Consider the following 24,817-nt stretch of genomic DNA (forward strand, 5'->3'; position numbering starts at 1 on the left):
TTCAGGTAAAAAACTCAATTTTACGCAGCTTCATCCATTTGGCATAAAACTTCATAAATCGTTTTGTGGCAAAATTGGAAAATTAGAAACTTACAAAATGGGAGAAGACTGCGGTGTGGCAAATATGTTGCACAATGCCTCCAGTTGTTGAGTTTTGGGCGAAAGAACAGAAGGTGGACACAGGCATGTAACTCATCGGCGTATGCAGAAATGCACACACATGTGTGTATATGTATATTTTTTTTTCCTAAGAGGTTGATACACTTTTCACACTAATTTTGAGCAAGCCCCATTTCATATTATCATATGCGGCACGCGAATGTGGAACGATAAGCACATGCTCGCAATGTGAAAGAAGGGGGATGGTATCGCTTGGCCACTTCACTCGTTATGCTCACGTCCGAAGGGAGTACTCCGCTCCGGCGTCCAACTCTCTGCTTTTCAATTTTAGTCTCAACTCGTCCTGTATACTCTCTCTAGACAAGGCGATGTTGCTCGAAATGGCGCGCAAGTTATGGGCGGAAGTACCATTAGCACTATGCAAAGAAGACGAAAACGAATCGTCCATCCGGATGCAATTCAAAATGTCGTTCATTTTTGGTAAGTATATATATTCAATACTTTTCCTGAGCGAGTTTTCGATACCTTCAATCATTTTTCCCATGTTGTGCATGTGGAAATATTTATCCTTGACCAAATTAACGTTGGAGACTTTTTTGGGTGTTTCCAAAGCTTTGTTGATGGAGGCAGACAGGGTCATTTCGTTTTTTTTCTTAATGAAAAAATTTACAGTGGTGGAAATTTGGTAGTGAATTGTTACATTAGTTATGCTTACTTGTATAAGGTGAGTACCTTCCCATGTGAGACTTGTGCATGTGTCGTAATTTTCCTTTTTCTTGATTAAAAAGCATGCAACAAATCCTTCTTCCATTGGATTTGGCCACAGATAAACAGAAGACAATCCACCTATGTAGTATGCTCGCCTGTACCGGTCATACATTTCGTTGTACAATATTTCCAGCGTCCTTAAGGATTCCGATGGGATGTACCCATTTGGGCAATGTTCAGGGTAATACCTGTTACTGTAGGGAGACCTATAGGAATCCTTTTCTTTATTGAACATATTCCCAAGGTAGTGTTTATTTTGTTGGCTATCGAATTTTATTTTGATTGGACCTTCTTTGTTGATCAAAATGTTGTTGGTTAAGTTTTGGTCAATTTTGGATAACAGTTTAATCGTTTCCTCGAATAAGTGAGCCGGGAGGATGTTGCAAATGTGCAGGGCGGCCTCGATCTGGGCTTCCTGCATTTTGTGCCTTTTTTTGGGGTTAACGATGTGGAGCAGCGGGCAGTGACAATGTATAAAAAGTGGTACGCTTTTCAGCGCAGAGGGGAAGCGGAGGGACAATTAGGGTTTGTTTCTCCTTTTTTCTACATATGTATATATATGTACACGCATACAGATATGTACAGTTCTGTACACGCTTGCGGGGGCAACGATTTCCGTCCGGGAGGGTCCCGCAAAATGGGAAAATGACGCGGAAGCCACCTTGGCGTAGTTGGTCCTATTTTGTCTCATCGCAGAATGTTGTGCGTTTTTTCACCGCAAAGTGGTCAGCTCATTTGATTATACGCCCATTTGCCCATTTGACATTTTTGGAAAAATGAGCATGGACCTTTCTTACACACGCCAAATGGTAAAAAATAAACATTTAGGACGGGAAAAAAAAAACATGACCCCTTGTTTGCACAGCAATGTGAATGCGTAAAGTGTGTGAAGTGGTCAGATTAGTATCAGCTCTGCTCCATTGCGCTTTTTTTTTTTTTTTTTTTTTTTTCACGTAAAAGGATGTATTCTTTGGAAAAGTCCAAACGGGGGAGAATAAAGTAAATCAAATTGCCCCCACGTTGGGCGTGCGTAAAACGCACAGTGATTAAGAGCATTTCGTCTTACCAGCATCAATGACTTTATTTTTACAACTATGTTCTCGTGGCAACAAAAGTGCAGGGAAAAAAAAAAAAAAAAAAAAAAAAAATCGCTGGGATAGGTCAACTTGATAAATTTACTAAACGTACCACACCAGATAAGCTCCTCCAATTGTAGGAAGACAACATAGCTTGTCACATTGGAACAATGAACTGAACGAAGGATAAAATATTGGAACATACATCCTTCCAGAATGATGCGAAAGGGTATCCCATGTTATTTCTTGCTGTGTGTCCACCTCTTCATAGAAAGTGCACATGTTTTTGCCTGACCATGCAGGTAAAAATTGGTCTACATATTGGGCCTAGGTGAGGATGCAGCTGCCCTTTTTGGAAAAAAAACGCAAACAAGGAACACATTTTTGGCTAAATATACTAAATAATTTACCTCAATGAGAATAAACGTGAGGAGTAGGCCAAAGGGGCGCCGTGCCCAGGCTTTGTTAAGAGCGGGTGTAAATGTCACGCGTCACCGCATTCTACTTCCCACAGCTGTTTTTTCCAAATGGTGCAATTTGCCAATTCCTGTAACATTTTTCCCGTGTATGGCTTTTACGGGTTTAACTATATTTTCCTCATTATTATGTGCATAGCAATTTGGCGGCATCCGTCTGGTGAGGAAGTTATTTCCCCCGCTTCCTCCCTTTTGAGAGGCTTTTTTTTTTACATCATTTCATTTTTTTGGTAAAATATATTTTTGACCCCATTGCATAGTCCCTATAAAATAAATCCGCACAAAGGTGTGGGTTTTACGCGCGGGCAATCCGACAGGGAAATCTGCAAAGGCGGCTCCCTGACTGAATTCGCGCGCTGTATGACAACAACGTTGTGGGATTATGAGGGGAAAAAAGGTGCACCTGCGGGGTATGGAAGTTTACATAAAAAAAAAAAATATATACACGGGCGTCCCAATTTTACAACGCATGTGAAGAAAAATTATAAAGCGCTCACTTCACGGATTCACAAAAGTTTTGCGGATTCGGCTTGCTCCCTCAAAACGGTATGCACTGCTACTTTTACCATATGCGCCCTGGCAAGGGCGACAAATATACCGGTGCGCAGCAACAGGGGGCACCCAAGGCGCTTCTTCCCTTGCGGAGTGTTTCCTCCTACCCCACAAAAAAAAAAAATTAATTTTTCAGGCAACAAAAAATAGGGGAAAAAAAAAAGTTAACCGACACGTAACTTCGAAACAGCGTAGTAGTTTAGAGCAGAAGCATTCCCAAGCAGGGAAGCGTAGGAAGAGAGTGTAAAAAAAAGAAGCAGAAAAAAAAAAAATAGAAAAAAACGGAAAAGAAGCAGCGCAAAAAAACAAAAATTAACTCCCTTTTTGCAAACTCGCCAACCCTTAAAGAAAAGGCGTATGCAAAAATTATAAAGCTTCTATCCTATGCAGCATATTTTACGCGCAACAGCAATTTTTTTATATGTTCAGGAAAAGTGGCTGCGGTTATCTTCTGTCGCGAGTTTGTGACGAAAAGGGTTTGAGATATTTTTCCCTTTGACCTTGGCAAGTGAAAAGGTTAGAAAAGCCTTTGAAGGCGATCTACTTGAAAAAAAAAGGGCTTAGTCAAACCCTGCACGGCGCATCCCGCAAGCACATGTTCGCATCTCATCGAGGGGGCATTGTACAAATATGTACGCCGCCGTTGATACCGAAGTGACTGTTCCATTTTGGCTAGTTGCTTGACAAAAAAAAAAAAAAAATAGCACCAATTGTGGGAGCAGCATAGCAACAGCACAACAGCAGCAGTGACAGGGAAGCAACACGCACGATAAAAGGAAAAAGAAAGAGACGTAAGCAAGAGCGAAGAAACGCTTGACAAACAGAGCTGTAAAGTAGAGAGGACGCAAAACCATGGTGAAGGTTTCTGAGAGCGAGCTGAGTGATAAGGGGTTGGAGGAATTCCTGTCGGACGACAGTGATGACGGAAATGAAGAATTGCTGAACAAGAAATATGCGGAGAAAGAAGCCCTAATCACTTTGGAAACCAAGTTCCCCAAAATCGTAACCATATTGGGGATTCCAAAGGTGGAGGAAGAGAAGCACAGCAGGTTGGCTGAGGTGTTGAAGAAATTGTTCATAAGGCATTTGAATGCCAAAATAAGTGACTCTTCCTTATTGAATATAAAAATATATATGCCCGTGGATGATGAAAAAAAGACGAAAGGAATATGCTTTGTAACTTTTAATGATAGTTTCCAGGCGAATGAAGCAGTGAAGATTTTGAACAAGCTAAAGCTGGATGCTAAGCACGTATTAACAGCTTCCAAAATGGACGATATAGAAAATATTATAAACCGAGATGAACATGTCATGCCAATTAACGTGGTCGGATTTACAAGAGAAAAAATTCGATGGTGGTTATATGATGAAAGGTGCAGAGAGCAGTTCATTGTGAGGTACGATTCTCACTTTGAAGTACATTGGTTTGATCCTCTAGAAAAGGAACCACAACTCATTTATACAACTTATAAAAAGAGTGCGCCATTTTCCAGTGTGCAGTGGAGTAACCAAGGATCTTACTTAGTTAGTTTCCACAACCCTGGTATAGCTCTGTGGGGTGGAGACAATTTTGAAAAACTTATTCGTTTACAACATAAGAGTGTGAAGGAGATTAGTTTTTCACCGAATGAGAATTATGTGCTGACATGGGATGGTACGCCTGCTTCACTTAGAAATGAAAAGTCCATATGTATTTGGCGAGTCATAACAGGCAAGTTATTGCGTTCTTTTATTACGCCTGAATTTAGTGCTAGGGATAAAAGCTATAATTACTTTTTGTGGAGTCCTGATGATAAATATATTGCTTGTATAGGAAAACAGAAAGAGGTGTATGTGTATGAATTGCCAAGTATGTTGTTGATGGAAGACCATGAAAAGAAGAGGACTCCTCTTAAATATACATTCGTTAAAGAATTTGACTGGTCCCCTGTTGATAATATTGTATCTATATGGATCCCAGGATCGAAGACCACTCCAGGCACATTAATCCTTGTTGATATTCCTTCAAGAAAGGAACTTGTTTCAAGGAAAATATATGACGTGGTCCATGCATCCATTCACTGGCAAAGTAAAGGAGATTACTTGTGTCTTAAAACTACTATTGAAAAGAAGATCAGCAAAAAGAGCAAGAAGGAATTTACTCAGTTAGAAATTTTCCGTATAAGAGAAAAGAACATCCCTGTTGACAATATCCAAATTGAGGGAATAAAAACGAAGCAGTTCCACTGGGAAGAATCTAATAGCAATCGATTTGCTTTAATCGTGAGGGATGAAGCCACGAGCAGACAGCAAATAAGATTTTACAAAATTGAGAACAAAGGAACAGCTAGAAATACAAAATGGACAAGCACATTTGATATAAACAGCCAAATGAATTTTATGCGTTGGTCACCTCAGGGATCTTATTTCATCCTAGCATCATTAGGATCGGAAGGTCTTTTATACTTTTGCTGTTTGAATGCAAATGATGAGGTGGAAGTTATACACAAGGATGAACATCTATTGGCAAACTCCGTTTCATGGAGTAACTGTGGAAGGTATTTGGTTACTTCCGTTTCTAGTATGGCCAATGCAGCTAGCTCCTCAAACTACAAAGATGAAAACAGCGAGACGGGATTTTTCATATGGTCTTTCCAAGGCAGGTGCCTAATGACCATTAAGAAGCCTTCATTCTTTCAGTTCTTTTTTAGACCTCACCCCAAGTCCCTCTTCAGTGACAAGCAAAAATTAGAAATAAAAAATAACTTGAAGGATTACTCTAAGAAGTTCGATGTCATGGACGAGAAGGTTAGGCAAGCTAAACGCAATCAACTCATATCGGACCGCAAAACAGTGGAGGCGTCATTTAACGAGAGGATTGAAAAGGTTACTGAGCTGTTCCACTCCTTCAAGGAATATGAGGAGTTCAAGAAGAACTGGGAGCAGTTCGAGAGCCAATTCGAGTGGGAGGAGAAGACCGTAGTCATTGAACATGTCCTCTCCGTCAAACAAGAAATATTCGCATAAACCGGGTGGAGAGAAAAATCTCCCCCCCCAGGCCCCCCCCTTTTTTTCTTTTTTTTTTTTTTCTTCCTTGTAATAAAATTTTTAAAGGCTCTGCATGAACTATATAAATCCGTGCATTTTTTTTTTTTTTTTTTTGCACACTAATTCGGGTCACTCTTCCCCCACCCCGTGCATGTGCATCCATTAAACACATAAAACTACTCAAAGTAAGAACATGTAAAGACACCCCTTTTTCACACGTACTATAAACAAGGCGTCCTCCCGACGTGCCCACTTCTTAAGAGGAAGCTTCAAACAGAGTGAGGTGATCCGCAAGGATAAATTTAACTACGTACATTTTTGTACGAGACAGGTTACGCGGGGTGTTCACAAGCGCGTTGTGTCTAGTACATTTGTTCATTCGTATTTGAGGAGTTATTAACAAGGCTATATCGCCGTTACACAGCTGCGCCGCTACAGGGACATATATTCTACCCCGCATGGGGGTCATTGTCGTGCATCACCCAGGGACTGAGGAAGCGAGTGAGCCTGTCCAGGCGCGCTGGAGGCTCCCCAGATGTACAGAGGTATTTTTCTCCATCGTTCAAGCCCTCGACGGTTTGCACCTGGCGGAAGTTTGCGTTGTAGATTATTCTAACAGGCCCAATGGTGGGGCCAAGTACTTTGTTAATTTCGGTCAGCAGCGATTTCCAATTGTGTATGTGTGGCTTGAGTAGGAAGAGGAGCCCATTGTGATGTTCATCTCCGTTGCGGAACAGCCAGATGTTTTTGGGTCGTGCAATTTGTATTCCATACTTTTGCATCCCCAGCGTCCCTGGAGTAACTACGCACCGTCTGCACTTTTTCCGCTCCATCGTCCATGACGTTGTCGTCTTCTTCGTCGTCCCCTGCTCACAGATGGTCCGTGGGTGTTGTTCGGTTGGGTCAGCTCCCCGCGTTAGTAGGTGGTTGAGGTTAAAATGCTGCGAAGTCCCTTTCGCGGCACCCCTGCTCCTTAACGTGTCAAATTTGTGCTTGTGCATTCCTGTGTAAAAGTTCGCATCCGTGAGTCGGTCAAACACGTTTTCGTGTCTTCTTTTGTGCTTCCCCTTGGGAGTGTCTAGCTTCAGGGGGAAATTCATTTTTGCATTTTCGGTGAAGCAGGAGAAGTGCTTCTTAACAGGCTGTAAGTCGCCATCAGTGCCAAAGAGGGGACTGTCGCTCAACCCACCCGCATATACGTTCGTACAATCCATTGGGGTTTACTCGTTGGGCGACCTATTGGGGAAGACAGTTAGGCAGATGGAGTGCCTACAAAGGGGCGATTGTCTCACAAAACGCAACGCGCAAATGTAGGGTTGCCTCCACGCTGTGTTGCGGTGTTTACAAGTGTCACTTTTTTTTTTTTTTTTTTTCCTGCTTGGGCGCTCAAACAGCCAAAGGTAGCGAGTGGACAAAATGAAAATGTCTTTTCAGCAAAAGGACGAAAATGAAAGCCGGGTTTCCCTTCCATAACAACAGTTTGTTTGAAAAAATTATCTTGTAAAGGTACGCACGGGTACACACATGCATGCATGTATTTATTATGCATATATATGTGAGGTGACCGCATTTGATTTTTTTTTTTTCCCTTTTTTTCAGCGCACCTGTGCGTACAGTACAGACAAAAAAAAAGGTCAGCGGCGTGGGGGGGCTACCTTTAATGTGGAAATAATTAAACGGTGTAATGGACACGGCGTTGCGCCCCACAAACGGATGTTCCCAAATCAAGGTACTAACAACTGTTGCAAAAAAAAAAAAAAAAAAAAAAAAATGGTCAGTTGTACGAGGAGATACTTCCTCAATCAGGTGGTCTCGAGGGGCACACAAAAATGGAGACAAGCGCGGCGGCCCACTTGCCATTGCCCCAGCTCTGAAACGCAGCCGCAGGGAAAAACGAAAAAAAAAAAAAAAAAAAACAGCATAAATGAGGAAAGAACGTAAAAAGGCGGAAAATTTTTTCAAAAAAATGTAGAATGAGGACAGCACACTGAAGCAGTGCTACGATAGTGTGTAAACGCCTTTGGGGGGAAAACCCAAAGGTGCCATTGGCACATGCTGTCTACTCATTTCACCCGAAAAAAAAAAAAAAAATAATAAAATAAAATGAAAAAAGCATATGATGGAAATCTACACACAGTTATGTGAACATGCGTGTACTCCACAGAGAACCAGTTGAGTAATGGTCCCTGCTACTTTCTATGAATGGAGAGGGTGAGACTAGGAGTAGCACTGGTCCCCATCAGGCACACTTGTAACAAAAAATGAGTTCACCATGGGTACAAAAAAAAAAACAAGAAAAAAAAAAAAAAAATTACATGGAAAGTTTCTTCCTCACTTTCAGCATTTTGCGGCACAAATTGTAGTAGTAATAATTTTCCAAAATGTTGATCAAATATTCTTCGTCTTCTCCTTGGATGTGTATGTCTTCCTTCAAGAACAGGGCTCTGTCTTTTTCATTCGAGAGAAAACTTAATAACTCCTTGTCACTACATGTGTGCATTTCCTTCAGCTGGCAATACTTTTTGTTGTGAACAGTCTCGTAGAACTTTTTTAAGTCGGGTTCATTTTCCGTGGTTGTTTTATTTTTTATTTCTTTTTCATCATTTTGGGAATGTCTCCTGCCGTTTGGGGTTTCTTCATCATCGGTTGCGTTATATGGGGATCTCTCCTCTTGGCCCTTCATCTTCTTCCTTCTCTTTCGCCCTCGCTGAACCTGTTCATCTGGCCTATCGCGATTGTCCTGTACCCTATCCCCCCGATCAATCAATCCACACGGCGCGTTGGAGTAATCTCTTTTTTCTTCCTCCCTGGGCTTGCTAGCCATGCTGCTAGTTGGTGACCCGCCCTTGCATGTAGCATCATACGAGGCGCCTACTTCATAACCCCGCATGCATTGCTTCGATGTATGCTCCGCAATCCCATTCGCATGAGAATATTTTACGCGCTTCTCTTTGCACGGGTCAAGGTGCCCACTGGATGCGGGTAAGTCTAGCCCTTCCATCGCATCATCACAAAAGTTGGCTGTCACCTTTTCAGAGTGAACTTCCCCTGAACAATTCCCCCTAAAAAGGTATTCCTCCCTGTGGATAAAATTTTCCTGAAGATGCCTGACCAAGGGGGAACTGCTATTTAGAATGTTCTCAAAACCTACCCCCTGAGGTCTTTTCGCATTCAAATAAATTGCCAATAGGAGCCCCAGCTTCCTGGAGTACATCCAACCATACACACGTACATCAAAGTAATAATTTTTTTTATTCAGCTGATGAGGAACGTATCTGGAAATTTTCCAAGCGTGTCTTTTACTATCGTATTGCAAATTAGCAACATTAACGTCGAAGTAATTTTTGAGGAGGTCGTGTTCTGCGTTCAGGTAATCATACACAGCTATACACTTTCCAATTATATAACCATACTTTTCTTCTGAATAATAAATTTTTTCTCTTATGAATTTATTTTGTTCTTTTTTTATAATTTCAATGATCCAGCTTTTTTTATTTTGGACCCACTTTACTTTATTTTTCCAATGCTCTTCGCTGATGGGTTTTTTTAAAAGATCGCTACAAAACTGAATCAGCTGTTTGTGGTGTACTTCTTCTTCATTTTCCATCACTGTGCATGCATCTTGCGTGGTGCCTTCCTCCAGATCACTGCTCAAAACATCCCTAACATAGGTGTCATATTCAGAGATGTTATTCAAGATAAAATTAATTCTCTCCTTTTTGTACTCCTCTGCCATTTGCCTTGCTTTTTCAAAACCGTAATCTCTTATTGGGAATTTTTTCCTGCGCGTTCTTCCGTAGAGTACCCACGAGACTACCCAGCTGCCTGCATTCCTCTCAAACGTGCTATTCGCAATTTGCAGGTATTTATTATCACCCCCTTGTTCTTCCTCCCCTCCACCGTCTCCCCATTGGCTGTGCACATGTCTACATTCCTCATGAGTGTAACCCACGTCCAGGAACACTCGTCCTTGAAGGTGGGCATTCTTCCGTATTACCTTGAACACTTTTTGCTTCTTCTCCATAAACAGTCTTTTCTTTTCCTCGTCCTCTGGTGACATTTTAACGATACTCGAGATGGAGTCGAGGGTGCAATTGGTCTCCTCTAGTTGGCTGGAACGGTTCGGGCCACTGTCTTCGTCTTTTCCAGGGGTGGAATTGAGCTTGCTTGGACAGGCATTCCCTTTTGTCGTTTTCCCCTCGCCAATTAGAGGCTTTACGCTGTGTAGCTTCTCTGCATTTTCTATCACATCAATGCGACGAAGCTTGGCTAACCTGTCCATGGGGGCCAGTCCTTCCGCTTTGTGCAGGTTCTCCTGCCTGTGTAGCATTTCATGTCTGTGCAGCTTCTCCTGCCTGTAGAGTTTTTCCTGCCTGTCGAGCTTCTCCCGCCTTCCCAACATCCCGAGCCTTTCCATCTTCTCCAACTTTTGCATTTTTTTCCATCTCCGGAGCCTTTGCACATTTTCCCACTTTTCCAACTTTTTCATTTTTCTTAAGATAACATTTTCTTCCTTCCTTTTTAACCTTTCCTGTTCTTTTATTTTTTTTTTTTCTTCTCGCATTTTTTTTTTCTCTTGTCTCATTTGCATTTTTTTTTCCTTTTCTTTCTCTCTGCGTAGTTTCCTTTCCTTCCTTTCCAGCTGTTCCTTCAATTTATTTTCATGTGTTTTTCGGAGCAGTTCTCTCCTTCCCTCGACATTTGGCGTTGGCACTTCCACTGGGGGGCTGTTCAAGGTCATTCCTTCTTTCGCCTTCAACTTCTCCGTTGGGATGTCTTCCGTGTCGCCTGTCTCTAAGGAACCTCCTCCATTGCTTCGAGCCCTCTTCCCACTCCATTCACCGTTACTAAATGTTGTCTCCTCTTCACACTTGACAGATGGACCCTCACCTGCTTCATCAAATGAAATAACACTCCCCCGTCGGACGTCAAATCTGTTCCCATTTCTACCCTTTGTGTGATAAGGCACGCTGCAAATCTGTTCGCACTTAACCGGTCTCCCATCATTGTGTGCCTCCCTTAGCCTCTGTCCCATTGTCGATACAGCTTCCCCAATGGACTCAACGCCGACGCCCGCTTTATCGCTTTGCCACTCTTCCGTTTCTCTGTCACTCATTTGGCCATTCACCCCATCACCGTCTTTTCTTATAAAAAAGTATTTTTCTCCAAATGTGTTGTAAATTTTTCGTTTCATGAAATCCCATTTCTCCTCAGGAGTGACGTAATCCACATCAGTGGTCACCTGGCCATACAAGTTGTTAATGCTTTGCAGATCGTCCAGAGCTACATGCCTAGATTCAGCACCGTTCATATTTATGTCGTAGCTTTTTATAATTGATATGTTTCCGAACTTCCAGAGTATGTTCCATGTGTTGGTGATTTCGTCAAACACTAGTAGGCTTCTCACTGGGGATGTTTCTTCTTCGTTTTTGTCTCCTGTGTGTGTGTCCACCTCTTCACTCTCGTTATATAGAAGTCCTTCTCCCTGTTGGCACCTATCTGATCTCATCACCACTGCAACCTTTTCTCCATTTGCGGTGATGCGTTCCCTTTTCAAGTTATTTTTACCACTACCATGTGGCGCACTTGATGCGGTTATTTCATCGCACTCGATGGGATGCCCCTCAGGATTCCCCTCTAACAGGTTCTCCCACTCATCCACGGAAGGGGGACGATAAATGTTTCGATCCTCCCCACCCTCTCCATCAGACATATACTTATCACCACTGTTGGGAAAATCTTCATGTGGGGGTTTCACCAATCGGGAGTGACCACCATTAGGGATAAAATTTTTGTTCGTTGATGAGTTAGAATGACAATCGGGTAGTGATTCGTCGTTTTCTGCTTCTTCACTGCGTTGGTACTCTGTTGAAGGTGTCCCGTTTGTTCCTTTTCCCCAAGAGGGATGATTGTTCCCTCGTGTTGAACTTGTCTCCTTTTCGGCGTGGCCCTCACCAATGAGCGTCCCTCCAGTGCTGTGCAGTGGGCGATTGACATATTCATGACCACCCACGGGGGTACCTTCTCCGGTGTTATTGAAGACACACGAATTGTCTTTCCCCTTGTGGGATTCATTACTGTGTAGAAGATTTGCACCACGGGCATGGAGGAACTTCTTCTCCAATGGGGAACAAAGCGCCTCAGGTTTTTCACACCCGTTCATAATCTCATGAATATCTTCCGTATTGTAACCCTGTGGGGGCCTTTCGTGGAAAACTCTGGTGGCGTCCCCATTGGTGTTACTAACCGGTGCAATTTCACTCTTGTGAATGGTTACGATTTTCATGATTCCCTTTTGTATTGAGGATGTCACTTGTGTCTACCCTTTATGAGGAAGGAAAAACATGTCAATTTAATTTTTTTTTTTTTCTCTTTCTACTTGTCTTTTATCGTTAGTATTTATACCTTATGGGCGGTTAACACGTTTGGTGTGTCTGCCGTCCTGCATGCAAATCGTCACGACTTATACGTAGGGGATGTAATACGATACTTTTGTTATTCTCTCCCTATGGCAATTTAACAGTTCTGTTTTATTATCATCATTGTGTAGGGTCATCTCCAAAAACAAAAAAAAAAAAAAAAAGGTGCATCTAGACGTGTTTCGCAGCTTTGGATGATCCTTAGGGTTTTTCTATTTTTTCTGTTTAACTGTACCACACCTGGTAAGTCACCCCTGTGGTGTGTATCTCAGGTGAATATAACTTCATGCCGCCTGGGTCGGTCTACCTGCACACCCGTCCACCTAGTCTTATATGCACAAAAAAGGGGACAATGTTTTTTTTTTCCCCCCCCTTTTAACTGCTTCTCTAATTGAGCAATATAGAGAATGCAGCAGTAGGACATGTTCTTCAAAGTTGCTGGATCGTTTTTCCCACCTCATCGAATGGTGGACCGCAAAGGCAAAGAAAGACCATAAACATATAAACAACAAAAATGTGTACTATGAATTTGGACACTGTAAAGACCTAAACAAAAAAAAAAAAAAAATGTACAAAAATAATTATAAATGGTGATGAAGAAAGAGTTTTTGTTGGTATCACTAGCCCACAAGGACAGCTACTTTTTCTTTCCTAATTCTGGAAAGGAAACTATTTTTTTTTTTTTTTTTCATTTTTTTCCCATGGTTACTTTTCGAAAGCTGGCTGCCTGTACTTTTCGTTGTTTCGTTGTTTTGCCATTTTTCATTTTTAGTTTTTCATTTTTCATAATTTCACGAGTTTGCGATTTCATGGTTCGGCTACATTCGTATGTTATTTCATTTCGTCATTTTACAAATTCGCTACACTGGCCTTTTGTGCCTCACTATGTGCTGTTTTTCCACTTTGTCAAGCTTGTACGTTTTTTTAATTTAATGAAAATTTTTTTTTTTTTTTATTTTATTTTTTTTTGCGTACACATTTTGTTAGCTTTTTTTTTTCTGAATAGCCTTAACGGTTAAGGTATTTTTTTTTTTTTTTTTTTTTTTTTCCTACAGTGGCACTATTTTTAAAATAAACTCAAGTTGGGGATCTACTTTTATGTTAAAAAGAAGAAAAAAAAAAAAAAAAGAGGAAATGGAAATTGAGGCAAGCTTGCACAAATGTGTACACAATTAGGACACTTTTGGAAGGAACTAGCATAGGCACATGGATAACGTGTAGAGGAATACACATGAACGGAGGGCAGTAATACGGAGGTGGACGCTACTCTACGCGTGTGCATGCAAAGATACACTGACCTACTGATGCCACATGGTATAGCTGCAAACCACAGGGGTCCCTTCCCTGAGGGACTAGTTTGCCTAAGCGGAAAATAATTTGATTGAGCATTTGAGAGAATAGGCAGGGGAACACACAATCGTCGCTCCAGAGCAAGATGGCATGCCCCAAAACACAAAAAAAAAGAAAAAAAAAATACGCATCGTTACGTTCCTTGTCGCAGTCCTATATAAACGATTTTTTTTGTCCCCCTCCATAATTTGGTGTGATAAGTTCACAAATATGGGAACAGAAAAAAAAAAAAAAAAGAGTCCAATGGTCGCAACGTATAACATGTTAGAATGTCCCCTTTTTGTGTCGATTTGTGTGCCTTTTTAAAGAGCTTAACTTGCGGGGCAGAAAAGTGTATATGTGTACATGTCCACACGGTTGCGTTCAAAATGAGCTAACAAGGATCCAAAGGGCGATGCGATTTAATGTGATGCGTACTCAACAGTGGAAAATCCATATAAGGGGGAGGGGTACATAACTGGTATAATATCCTGACTGCGTCGGATGAACCTTGGCAACTATACATCGGCTGCATTGCATCCCCCCAAGGGGGAGCATACTGCACCGAGTGTTCCCCACGTGGACCTCCCCGCCCCACATTTAGTGTTGTTTTCCCTCCGCGTGGCGCGCAGACTCCTCCGTGACGACGTTGATATTTCCGCGAATGCACATGTCAGGGAACACGAGCGCGTTGGGCGTCTCCGCGTGGCCCGAGTTCCTTTCAATTTCTTCTCGTACCAAGCAGTGCTTAAGCCAAGCATTCATAAAATCAGCTGGAGGCAAGACTGTTTGTAGATAATAGAGAAAATTTTCGTTCCATGCAATTTCGCTAAATTGTCGTTTCAATTCATATTCTTCACTCAACACTGCACACATTTTCTGGTCAGTAATTACATGTAGCTGTTTAATAACATCTTCTAAAATTGTGTACACATGTTTTTCCGTATCTTTTATATTTGACCTGACTTGTTCATATAATTTATCGATTTTTTTCAACATATGATTTAATTTAATTTTTTCGCCTTTGACGACATTTGAAGGAATGGCACTGTGTTTGATGATGGCTTTATAAGCTAAATTTAGTGAAATTATTGCATCGTTTTTGTTACTGAACCATGGGCTATTTTCCCCGCACAAATCTGTGTGTGCATGACTCGAAACGCATTTATTGCATATGGGTATGTGACAAATTGTACAGAACATATTCACACGTTCCTGTACATGTACTTTACATTTGCCTGATATGGTTTGTGCTTCGTTTAGTGTCTTCCGGATGTGTTTCTTCACAAGTTTATTTTGGCTGTGTATAATATGATCACACTTGGCACATAATTTTACCTCATCCGATTCACAATAAAAGACAGATGGTGCATTTCCACAGTAGTCACATAAGGGCAAGCTGAAATGTTCTTCTCCATTTGGGTCACATTCAAATTGTATTAAGTACCGAGGTAACAATTGTGAGTTATCAAAAATGATGTACTCATGATGGAAGGTATAGTGTGGGAGTACTCCACATGATGCCATGGTATCTCCACCCAAGGCTAAATTTATCCTTTCGCTGTTTTCATCCTCTTGGTTTGTCCCCCCCCTTGACATGCCACTACCTTCCTGTTCATCCCTATCGCTATAATGGATGGTCACCGAGTGATCCAATGCACTCCCTTTTTTCTTGTCAATAAAAATACTGTCATATTCTATTGGGACTGTGTCTCTGTTGTACATTTCTGCTTCCCTTTCGCTGACCGCTAGAGAGAGACCCACGCCGACGTCACATAAGAAAAATTCGAACACGCTTCTCTCTCCTGATAGTAACACCGTTTCGCTGTGCTTTAGGATGTTCCTCAGAGTTTTCTTTGCCTTGTTCGTTGTGCCTGTCTCGCTCTCCAGTTCGTTTGGGTTCACCATTGCTCGTCCCGCGTTTAGTGATGTTAGGGGGAATCCCGGGATGCTGCGGGGGGGGGAAGCGGCGGGGCAAAATGTTCACCGATGAGGGGCAACGCAGCATCATTGCAGAGTAGTATCATTACACAGCAGTAGCATTGCACCGCTGCATCATTGCACTTACTTGAAATTTCCCACGGAGAGGCGCAGCCCCCTGCGCGACACGGAAAAACCGCGTGTGCAGACGTCCTGGATGGAGTTATCCATGTCCAGGGACGATGCGTCAATAAAACTTTTCAAAACCAACTTATTCGAATTCCTCTTTTCAAATTTGTTTATGAGGTGCACAGGAGACAGGTGCCATGCCTGGACCAGTCGGACCCTGGACGTCCTCACATTCATTTGTAGCAGGTACTCCAGGGTTAGCCATTCTTCCGAGTCTCGAAAGATCTGCGTTAAGTTGTTGTCCAAAAGGCTTATGTCCGTTCCTAGCGGGTCCAACGTCATTTTGTCGCAAGGGCTACTGGGTTGCTAGGTGGGAAGAGGCATCGCAACTCACTGCGCAGGCCGTTCAAATGGGGGGGAGCGTTAAATGGAAGGCGCTAAATGGGAAGCGTTCAAATATGTGTGACATGAAAAAGGTTTAACTCCCCTTAAGCGGCTTTCACTCCAAATCGCGAAAAAATATTAACGATTGATGCGCTTTGCTGTTTTACGTGAAATGAGCTGTCCGAGGAAAAATATCCCCCCCTGGGGGTTGGTGAAAAAAACCTTTTGTGCTTTTCGTGGGGCGCGAAATGCGTCTTTGCGTATGCACACGCGTGTGGTTCTCGCGGTTGGAGGGGGAGGGATGTCACCAATTCGCTACTTAGCGGTTTAACAGTTTGGCTGCTTAACATTTTAGCAAATAGCAACTTTGCGACTTCGCCACGGAGCACCTGGGACACAACACAAAAATGATCTGGGCGCGCTGTGCATGCGAAATAGGCTGCGCGTGACCGTTCAGAGTTGCACGAGCAGATGGGCAGGGTGTCCATTTCCATGTTGCCATTTCGGTGTTACCTTGTCCAAGCGGTCATTGCGAAAAAAAAAAAAAAAAACAAGCCTAACAAGAGCAAACGTGACCCATTTTGTTGCGTCCAAAAAGGAGGAGAGCGGTTGCGCTTACTCACCTAGCCAAGTGCGCGTTGAAAATTTGGAACTGACTTGACAAAAAAAAAAAAAAATATAGAGAAAAAACAAAACAAAAAAAAAATTCCCCAAGCGATACCCGTTTGCACCGCATGATCTGCTTTAGCTGCAAACTAGCATAGAAGTCACAAAAGGAAAAAAAAAAAAAAAACAAAGTACCAACCGTGTTTTGCCATGCAGTCCCCCTCATCCTAACGTAGGAACGCAACATACGCATCACTCAGTTGGTTATTCAAGTGGCCACCGTGCATGTTGCTTGGAGCAGGCCAGTAGAGCTACGTAAGGAAGGAGAAGGAAAGAACAAACAACACAAAACTGTTTAGCTTTCGAAACCGTGTGCTTCCATGTGGAAATGATCCCCTACCCCGTCCTGAACCCTATCGACATGAATCACCCCAATAAAAGAAGCGACCATGACAAGGCATAGCAAAAATAACACCGCCAATCCTATATTCACCTACCATGAAAGGAAGAAAGTAACCGGTGAGTACTACCTCCATCTCTGTAGTGCTCACTTGTGTGTTAACAAAAATTTGACTCCATGTCACACTATGTTATTTTTAACGAATGAGGGGTGAGATAGGGTTGGTCTGGGGTGGCCCCCGTGGGAGTAATCACAAGTGCGTTAATGTGTAGGTCACCCTCAGCCAATTCGTAATGCACCAATTCGTCATCCGTCCCCGCCATGTTCACTTCACCCCGCTAGATGTGGGAACCCTGAAGGAAAGACTCGGAAAAGACTCCATGCGAAGATTCGAGCAGTGCTGGATATGCCTGCGGACCGCCGAGACACCCGTGAGTACCCCTTATGGACACATATTTTGCAAAATGTGCATCTTCAATCATTTTTTGACTCAAAAAAAAGCCTACGCAAGGAGGAAGAAGGAATATGATCAGTACATTAAAGATTTGAAGAGGAGAAAGGACGAAGAAGCTTCTTATCAGATCGAAAGAGAGAAAAAAAAATTCATGCAGGACTTGGAAAAAATTGATAATTCTGAACATGTGCAGGTGATTTTGTACTCCCTGGAGGAAACGAAAAAGAGGGGGAAAAAAACAACCCCCACTGATGCAGCAGGTGTCTACCTCCTCCATGTGCCTTACATCGACATGGTTCCAATGGAACTTTGAAACATTTTGGTGGAACACCCCTAACAAAGTGCACATCCGCTTTTCCCCCTCCGTAGAAGGAAGAAAAAAAGAACCTACTGGACATTTCAAATAACTTTTGGCTGGCAAGCAACACAAAGGCGAAGGACTTGAATATAAAGAAGCTGAGTCGTCCGTCGAAGAATCTGTCATGTCCAGTTAGTGGGAAGGCACTGAAAATGGGGGACCTAATAGCTATTAACCCGGAGGTGTCGCAGGAAGGCGACGCGCTCAGCGGGAAGTAAGTCTCTCTTTCGTTTGAGCTCTCTGTGACAGGGGTGAAGTGCATGCGTGTGTTTATGTGTGTATGTGCGGGTTGAGAAAGCAGGGCGGGGGTTCGGCACCACGCAGGCTAACGATGTAAGTTGTCATGGCATTACGCTGCTTTATCCATGCAGGGAGAGCTGGGTTTGCTCTTACTCCAAGAAAAATATTGATCACCAGAGGGCCGTCCTCATCAAAAAAACGGGACAGATAATTATAAAGGTGAGTGTGCGTGGGAATTGGGTAGGGAGCGGTGCGCGCATTGTTCCGCCTTTTTCACTTGGCCTACTTCGCTGCACCATATTGATGCCTTTTTCTTTCCTTCTTCATGCCTGCCCTTTTAGTCCATTTTTGAAAAGTTCATTTACGGGAACAACACTCTGGACTTTACCGTCGGGGATGGGGACTTCATCGATTTGCAGCCAGGAGGAACGGGTACACACGCACATTTACCTCCGCAAGGAGGATTTGCTTCTTGCGTGTCATGGGGGCTGTTTTTCTTCCCCCACGTTTGCAAAGCGCTGTTTGTATGCGAGTTCGTCTGTAGAGGTAGAGACCACGCAGGGGCGATGTAGAAGCGTGTAATGCGTTGTTGTGTGGTTTGAAAATTTTTTTTTTTTTTTTCCCCCTCCTTGCAGCCTTTTGCTCGCACAGCAATGTCGAGAAGACCATGTACCGGGAGTCCCTTCTGTGATGAAAGTGTGTGTGTGGGGCATCTCCTTTTCTCCCATTAGTCCGTTGGATACCCCCCCTTGACCGCGCCATTATGGCGTTTACTTTTTTTCTGTATTCTTAAGTGTTACATGTACAGGTACATGTTTGTATTCCCGTGTTGTATTTTTGTTTTTTTTTTTTTCTGTAATCTCTTTTTTTTTTTTCGTGTAATATGACTCCCGAAATAGTTACCCCGTGCGGGTCAACGATGAGCATAAAGCGGGTGGAGTATACACATAAGGACAGATCCAAGCAAATATGCGATGCAACGCAGGCGGGTTTTATATGTGTGTAAATATTCGAAATGGAAACGGGCATGCGTATTGGCGTATGCGTCGTGTCGTCGTAGTGGCAGTAGGAAGGTTCCATCGGAGTGACATGAAGTCATCACCGCTAGGTCATCGTACGCCAAGTGCAAATGTGGAGGAAGGTATATATTGGGGGCCCCTTCTTGAAGGTGCCTCATAAGGGGGGAATGTTTCTCCGGCAGGTCGGGCTCGCACAATGCACACCACACGAATTGTGCACGCACTGCGTTTGGCGGCACGTTTGCCTATTACCCGTTTTGTGATTCTTCCAGTGGACCTGGAACAGCTTTTAAAAGTTACACCTCTCCTCTTTTGTTTCACACTTGGTTTGCTGCTTAAACAACCTGATGGGCTACGCTGACTGTTGATTTTTTTTCCACATTTGATGGCGTCCCGCGGGGTTCCCATTTTTTTATTTTATCACTTTTCGACACGATTGTTATGTTCGATCCCTTCGGCTGGAAGCTGCCCAGGTGAATGACTCACCAAAAAATATTTAAAAAAAAAAAAAAAAAAAAATTGGAAACAGGCCTGATGAAGAAAACAACAGCAAGAACATTCGACGTAAAAGTTACACGAGGCACATGCTGCCATGTACACAATTGAAAGGATGTAGAAAATCGAAAGAATTGATGTTAAGACTACTGACCATTATTTGTTTTTTTGTGAAATTGTACTTTTTTAAGAAAACATATCCCCGAAGAAGCAGTCATTACTACTTTGCTGTGTTCAGGCGAAATGGGAACCTTCCACTTTTACACCAGAAATGTGGGAAGCCTTTCACCAAAAAGTATAATTTTGGAAGAGGTACCCACAGGTGTAAGAATGGAATTGTCCACCAGAGTAACAAGAAGAAGATCACCCTTTTTGTGACTCGGTTTAACCTAACCCGTGGTACTAAGGATGGAAAACAGGGGAGAAACATCACGAGGGAACTCCCACATCGCACCTGTTTGAAGCTAACGAGCGGGGAGGATCAAGGTGGTTCACTGGGAGAAGCGGCCCATGAGGTTAACGTAAAGGAAGGAAGCGACAATGGGGGAGGAGGCAATGAGAAGAAGGACGATCCGCCTGATGACGAACCCCAAATCAGTGCCAAGGGAAAAAAGAAAAAGTTAAACTTTAAATTTACATCATGGAACAACACCAACGAAATGAACAGCTTCGATCTTGAGAAGTATAGCAAGCACAACGAAGCAGTGAGTAGTGAAAACTTTTCCCCCGAATTTCAGTCTGCGTACTACTCCGCCAAGAGTACGTCCGGAAAAACAAGTGCCAATCACTCGAACATAATAATTAATCAGGAGTTAGTGAATGCCTTGTCGGTCGAAGAGATATTCGATGTCCTTAACAAGCACAGTGAAAGTGGCAAAACGGACGCGGGAAAAAAAAAAGTTTTTAATGAGGTTAATATTGTGACGGCTTATCACCGTATAGCCAAACATGTGAAGAATAAAAATTACTGCTTGACAGGAGAAGGAAAGGGGAGACAGGGGGGAACAGCAAGCAGTGACTTCGACCCGGTGACCTTTAGTCTCTTCGAGACGTATTCCACGGTGGGGGGATGGCAGGGAAGCGGGGAGCAGTCCAAGGGGGAGCGGTCAACAGAGGAGTGGTCAACTGAGGAGCAGGCACGGCGAGAAGAGGACCGCCCCCGCTGCAACAACCACGCAAATTTGCTGACCAGACGCACGTACAGCAGCATCTACGCACTGATGAAGCAAACCCTACTGAGCAACGCGTCTGTAATCCCAAAGCACGTGGCGAACATCGCATGGGCGTCAGCCATCCTGTCCAACCGAGAAGTAGACATATGGCAGAATATAAAAAAAAGATTTTTCGAGAATTGCAATAATTTCAAGGCACAAGAAATTTCAATCATCCTTTGGTCCTTCAGTGCAATAAAGTTTGAACTGATCACCACCAAGGAGGAGTTTATCTCTGTGCACAACTGCTTGTCCAAGTACTTGAAGGAACACAAATTTAAGGCCCAAGAATTTAGTAACGTCATTTGGGCCATCGCAACATCTAACTGTTGCAACTACGACTTGTTAATAAGCCTGTACAATTATGCCATAGAAATATTTGATTCTCTTCTACTAAAGGATATAGCTACCATTTTATACAGTCTCTCCATTTTTGCAGCCGATTCTGCTAATAAGGATATTCTCCATGTGATTAGGGAGAACCATCTGACCAAATTTGGTATAGAGGAGGACTACCTCACGATTAGTAAACTTAACCCTGATCCAACACATGGGGCTAAAAACACATTCGATAAAAACTTTAGCTATTTTGAACGAACCAGTGGGGAGCCACATGCGGATATCACCATTAACAGTTTAGTGATGGAGAAAAATACAGCTAGCGATAAAAAATACGCTGCCTTTCTCTTGTTTGAAAATTTTTTGTTATACTCCCTGGAGAGGATTGGCAAGGAGAAGGACAAAATGACTATGCGGACATGGTCCAGCATTTTTTGGCCCTGCGCAAATGTCGGTTTGGGTCTCTACAGGGACATGCCCGCGCAGCACAGGTTGCGCTACTACGTGTGTGGTGTTGAGGGAAGTTTACGTGGAGAGGGGAACGACATGTGTGAGAGCGGGGAGGTAAACTTGGTCTCACGAATGGATTCCCCCGAGGAAGCTGCTCCTCCCAGCAAGTGCAAGCCGTATGTGCACATCATCGACGGGGAGTACGTGTTCCCCCTGATGGAGGAGAATGCACACCAGGAGGTATGTACCCAGTTGAAGCAGAAAGAAATGGGGGGCCTTGGAATAGACGTCCCCCTAGACATATACAACAGGAAGGAGAACAAAGTGGGTCATTCTCCCCCACATACGATTCATGAGAAGACATGCGATGGTAATAATGTCGAGGCGACGAACAGCGATGCAGTGGGGAAAAGTGACACTAAGCAGGTGAATGAATTGGAGGAAACACAAAATGGGCAGCAATCCAGCAATGCGAATGGCAGTCATCATAGGGGGGAACCAAACCAGACACAACACGTGGACTGCCTAATCAGCGAAGTGCAGAAGCCGGTTTGTAACTCCTCCCTTGGAGGTAGCACACAAACCAGTGTAGGGGAGAAAAGCCCAGAAGTGGAATCACACCAACAGAGAAGCAACTCGATGGGGGAACAAATAGACGAGGACAAATATTCCAACTTTATGAATCACATAAATGACAAAAAAGAAGACGAGGATTTATATAACGACACAAACAGGAGCATGGTGATGGTGAAGTTGCTAAGCCTCTTCGAATCCCAATTGAAAGAAAAAAGCATAAAGTGGACCAAGTGTGAAGTTCAGTCCATCGCTAACATCCTGTGGAGTCTTTCCATTTTGAATCTCTTCCCCAGCAGCATTTTTGAAAATGCCCTACACGAATGTAATAAGAGATTTATAAAATATGGGAAAAAAAAAAATTCAAGCAAATTGCAATTTTTTATCTCGCAAATCCATCAGTCGCAGTTGTATCAGGCCTCTTTTGCGTACTGCTTATTTATAATGAGGAAAAATTCAAAGGGGGGTAAGCAAATGGACAAAAGATATGAACAAACTGCGGCTCCAAATGATCATATGGATAATACTTGGTCGTTGAAGAGAAAGATACAAGCTACATTTGACAAACATTTCAAAGTCTCCACGAACACTTTAAATATATGGAAAAAACAGCTAGCTAGAAATCAACGAAGAGAAGAGAAAAACCAAGTTTCTTCATCTGTACATAAGAAAATTTCGAACGATTTGAGGCACCTTAGTATTTTTCATCAGAACGAATATTTCATTTTGGACTCCCTTCTCGTGGATGTTTACGTGCCCAGCGCGAGGGTACGTTATGTATGTTGCGAAGGAGCGCCACACCGTTGCGACGTCGCTTCCACGCCGCAACACTACCGCGACACCACCGACACATGCCTTTCCCCCCTCCCCCTGCAGGTCGCCATAGAAATAGATGGACCTAGCCATTTCCTCCAAAAGGGGAGACTCATTCTGTACAATCCCAATTCGCTGTTCAAGAAGAGACTGCTCAGGGCGCTTGGCTTTTCCGTCATTTCCATTTCAATTAGCGAGCACACCTTCATGTTCAGCGCCTTGAATACGTTAAATTTTGTGAAGAAGTTCCTGAGCAATGTGAACTTTGGCAGAGACCGTTAGCCGCTGCGCGACACAGCGCGAATCTCTCCTAATTTTTTTGTTCTCCTTTTCAATGTTCGGCACATTTGCCCGGTGGCCAGTTTAGCGGCCCTTTGGAGGCCCCTTTACCTTCACGCACTTCTGTTGCCCTATTTGGGGCTTTCGCTCTTGTCTTTCTATCACCCCCAACCCAAGGTGTCTGCACACGCGTGGGTAAAGGACACTGCAACGTATGTCTAATTGCTGGAGCAAAACAAAATGTTGCAATGTTTTAAAAAAAGTTGCCTAACCTGTTCATATTTTTTTTTTTTTTTTTTTTTTGCACACACAACTGCCTTTTGGCTAGCTAATCCGAATTGGTGAAATGTCAATTTGATTTATCATATTTACAAAAGGGGAAGAGATAAAGTTGGAATGAAAAAAAAAATGCCAAAAAATTGCTGACAGACACAACAAAAAGACGAAATGGGTAATGCAATTTTGCGAACGCTTAACTTAAAAGGTCTGTGGGAACATTGTGTAAGGTAAATGGGTGAGGAGTGAAATGCTTTCCGTTGATGTTGACACTGTCTGCCCCATGCAGCCTCACTCCTTTCTTATGGATGACATGTGGCGGAACAACAACTTGGGGACCTCCAGCATGTCCACCTCGTCCTTTTCGAGCACATTCTTCAACTTTTCATCAGGGATAATTTTTCTCTTCGTGTTTGGATTTTGCAAATTATTTTCCTTAATGTATTTCCATGCATACTTCAGAACAAAAACTCTGGAAGCAGTGTCCGTGTTTAAAAACTCCTTCAAGGGACTTTTAATTTCACAGTCAATTTGTAATCCATTTGGTTTCTTGTCCTTGGCGTTTGCGTGTTTCCCTTTTGTTTCACTTTGCTCCTCACTGTCTGTACTGAAGTGATTTTTTACGTAAAATTTGGTGAAGTTCCTTGGTTGGAATTTTATCCCTCGAGTGGTGCAGAGTCTGCCGTTTAGTATGTTCCTTCTGAGGGAGTCCATTTTGTTCGCTTAATGGTGGTCAAGAGATGAACTTAATAAATGCTTGGTGGTGGTGATGTAAAGCGGGAGAGCAGCAGAGAAGTTAAGCAGTACAACTATGGTGAGCCTGCGTAAACATGCACATGCCTGGGAAAATATATGTGCGCACTTGTCCCTTGTTCAGTTTCTTTCACACATTGGCTGATGGTGAGCACATTAACGGGTGAGTACGCCTGGGTTTTATGTAAGCAAGTGGAACATATCGTGTGAACAAGGGTGTGTGTGTGCCAGCTCATTCGCGAGTAGCCCTTGGGTTGCCTTTGGCACTTTTTACGCTGATTGCGTGGATTGTGGTTTGTGTGCCTTTTGTTTTGCTCTCCCCTTTACGCGCTTTTTTTTTTTTTTTTTTTT

The 24,817-nt window shown here is 43.0% G+C and overlaps 8 protein-coding genes across 8 annotated transcripts; 3 read left to right on the forward strand and 5 right to left on the reverse strand.

Annotated features, from left to right (window-relative positions):
* Nucleotides 1-394: 394 nt before the first annotated feature.
* AK88_03217 (uncharacterized protein) lies at nucleotides 395-1,309 on the reverse strand (the record flags this gene model as incomplete). The annotated part of the gene is made up of 1 exon (XM_012480838.1): nucleotides 395-1,309. One exon carries the CDS (start codon nucleotides 1,307-1,309, stop codon nucleotides 395-397), a length of 915 nt encoding a protein of 304 aa, XP_012336261.1.
* A 2,535-nt stretch (nucleotides 1,310-3,844) lies between these two features.
* Nucleotides 3,845-5,998, forward strand: AK88_03218 (uncharacterized protein; the record flags this gene model as incomplete). The annotated part of the gene is made up of 1 exon (XM_012480839.1): nucleotides 3,845-5,998. One exon carries the CDS (start codon nucleotides 3,845-3,847, stop codon nucleotides 5,996-5,998), a length of 2,154 nt encoding a protein of 717 aa, XP_012336262.1.
* A 470-nt stretch (nucleotides 5,999-6,468) lies between these two features.
* AK88_03219 (uncharacterized protein) lies at nucleotides 6,469-7,233 on the reverse strand (the record flags this gene model as incomplete). The annotated part of the gene is made up of 1 exon (XM_012480840.1): nucleotides 6,469-7,233. One exon carries the CDS (start codon nucleotides 7,231-7,233, stop codon nucleotides 6,469-6,471), a length of 765 nt encoding a protein of 254 aa, XP_012336263.1.
* A 1,097-nt stretch (nucleotides 7,234-8,330) lies between these two features.
* On the reverse strand, nucleotides 8,331-12,305 carry AK88_03220 (uncharacterized protein; the record flags this gene model as incomplete). Its single annotated transcript, XM_012480841.1, has 1 exon — nucleotides 8,331-12,305. One exon carries the CDS (start codon nucleotides 12,303-12,305, stop codon nucleotides 8,331-8,333), a length of 3,975 nt encoding a protein of 1,324 aa, XP_012336264.1.
* A 2,062-nt stretch (nucleotides 12,306-14,367) lies between these two features.
* On the reverse strand, nucleotides 14,368-16,158 carry AK88_03221 (uncharacterized protein; the record flags this gene model as incomplete). The annotated part of the gene is made up of 2 exons (XM_012480842.1): nucleotides 14,368-15,718; nucleotides 15,836-16,158. 2 exons carry the CDS (start codon nucleotides 16,156-16,158, stop codon nucleotides 14,368-14,370), a joined length of 1,674 nt encoding a protein of 557 aa, XP_012336265.1.
* A 1,097-nt stretch (nucleotides 16,159-17,255) lies between these two features.
* AK88_03222 (uncharacterized protein) lies at nucleotides 17,256-18,949 on the forward strand (the record flags this gene model as incomplete). Its single annotated transcript, XM_012480843.1, has 6 exons — nucleotides 17,256-17,325; nucleotides 17,549-17,853; nucleotides 18,030-18,232; nucleotides 18,390-18,477; nucleotides 18,600-18,690; nucleotides 18,894-18,949. The coding sequence occupies 6 exons, from the start codon at nucleotides 17,256-17,258 to the stop codon at nucleotides 18,947-18,949; spliced, it is 813 nt and encodes a 270-aa protein (XP_012336266.1).
* Nucleotides 18,950-19,861: 912 nt separating this feature from the next.
* Nucleotides 19,862-23,440, forward strand: AK88_03223 (uncharacterized protein; the record flags this gene model as incomplete). The annotated part of the gene is made up of 2 exons (XM_012480844.1): nucleotides 19,862-23,113; nucleotides 23,222-23,440. The coding sequence occupies 2 exons, from the start codon at nucleotides 19,862-19,864 to the stop codon at nucleotides 23,438-23,440; spliced, it is 3,471 nt and encodes a 1,156-aa protein (XP_012336267.1).
* Nucleotides 23,441-24,004: 564 nt separating this feature from the next.
* Nucleotides 24,005-24,427, reverse strand: AK88_03224 (uncharacterized protein; the record flags this gene model as incomplete). Its single annotated transcript, XM_012480845.1, has 1 exon — nucleotides 24,005-24,427. One exon carries the CDS (start codon nucleotides 24,425-24,427, stop codon nucleotides 24,005-24,007), a length of 423 nt encoding a protein of 140 aa, XP_012336268.1.
* Between the last annotated feature and the right edge of the window lie 390 nt (nucleotides 24,428-24,817).

This window comes from Plasmodium fragile (assembly GCF_000956335.1).
Source record: "Plasmodium fragile strain nilgiri unplaced genomic scaffold supercont1.35, whole genome shotgun sequence".
Taxonomy (NCBI): domain Eukaryota; phylum Apicomplexa; class Aconoidasida; order Haemosporida; family Plasmodiidae; genus Plasmodium; species Plasmodium fragile.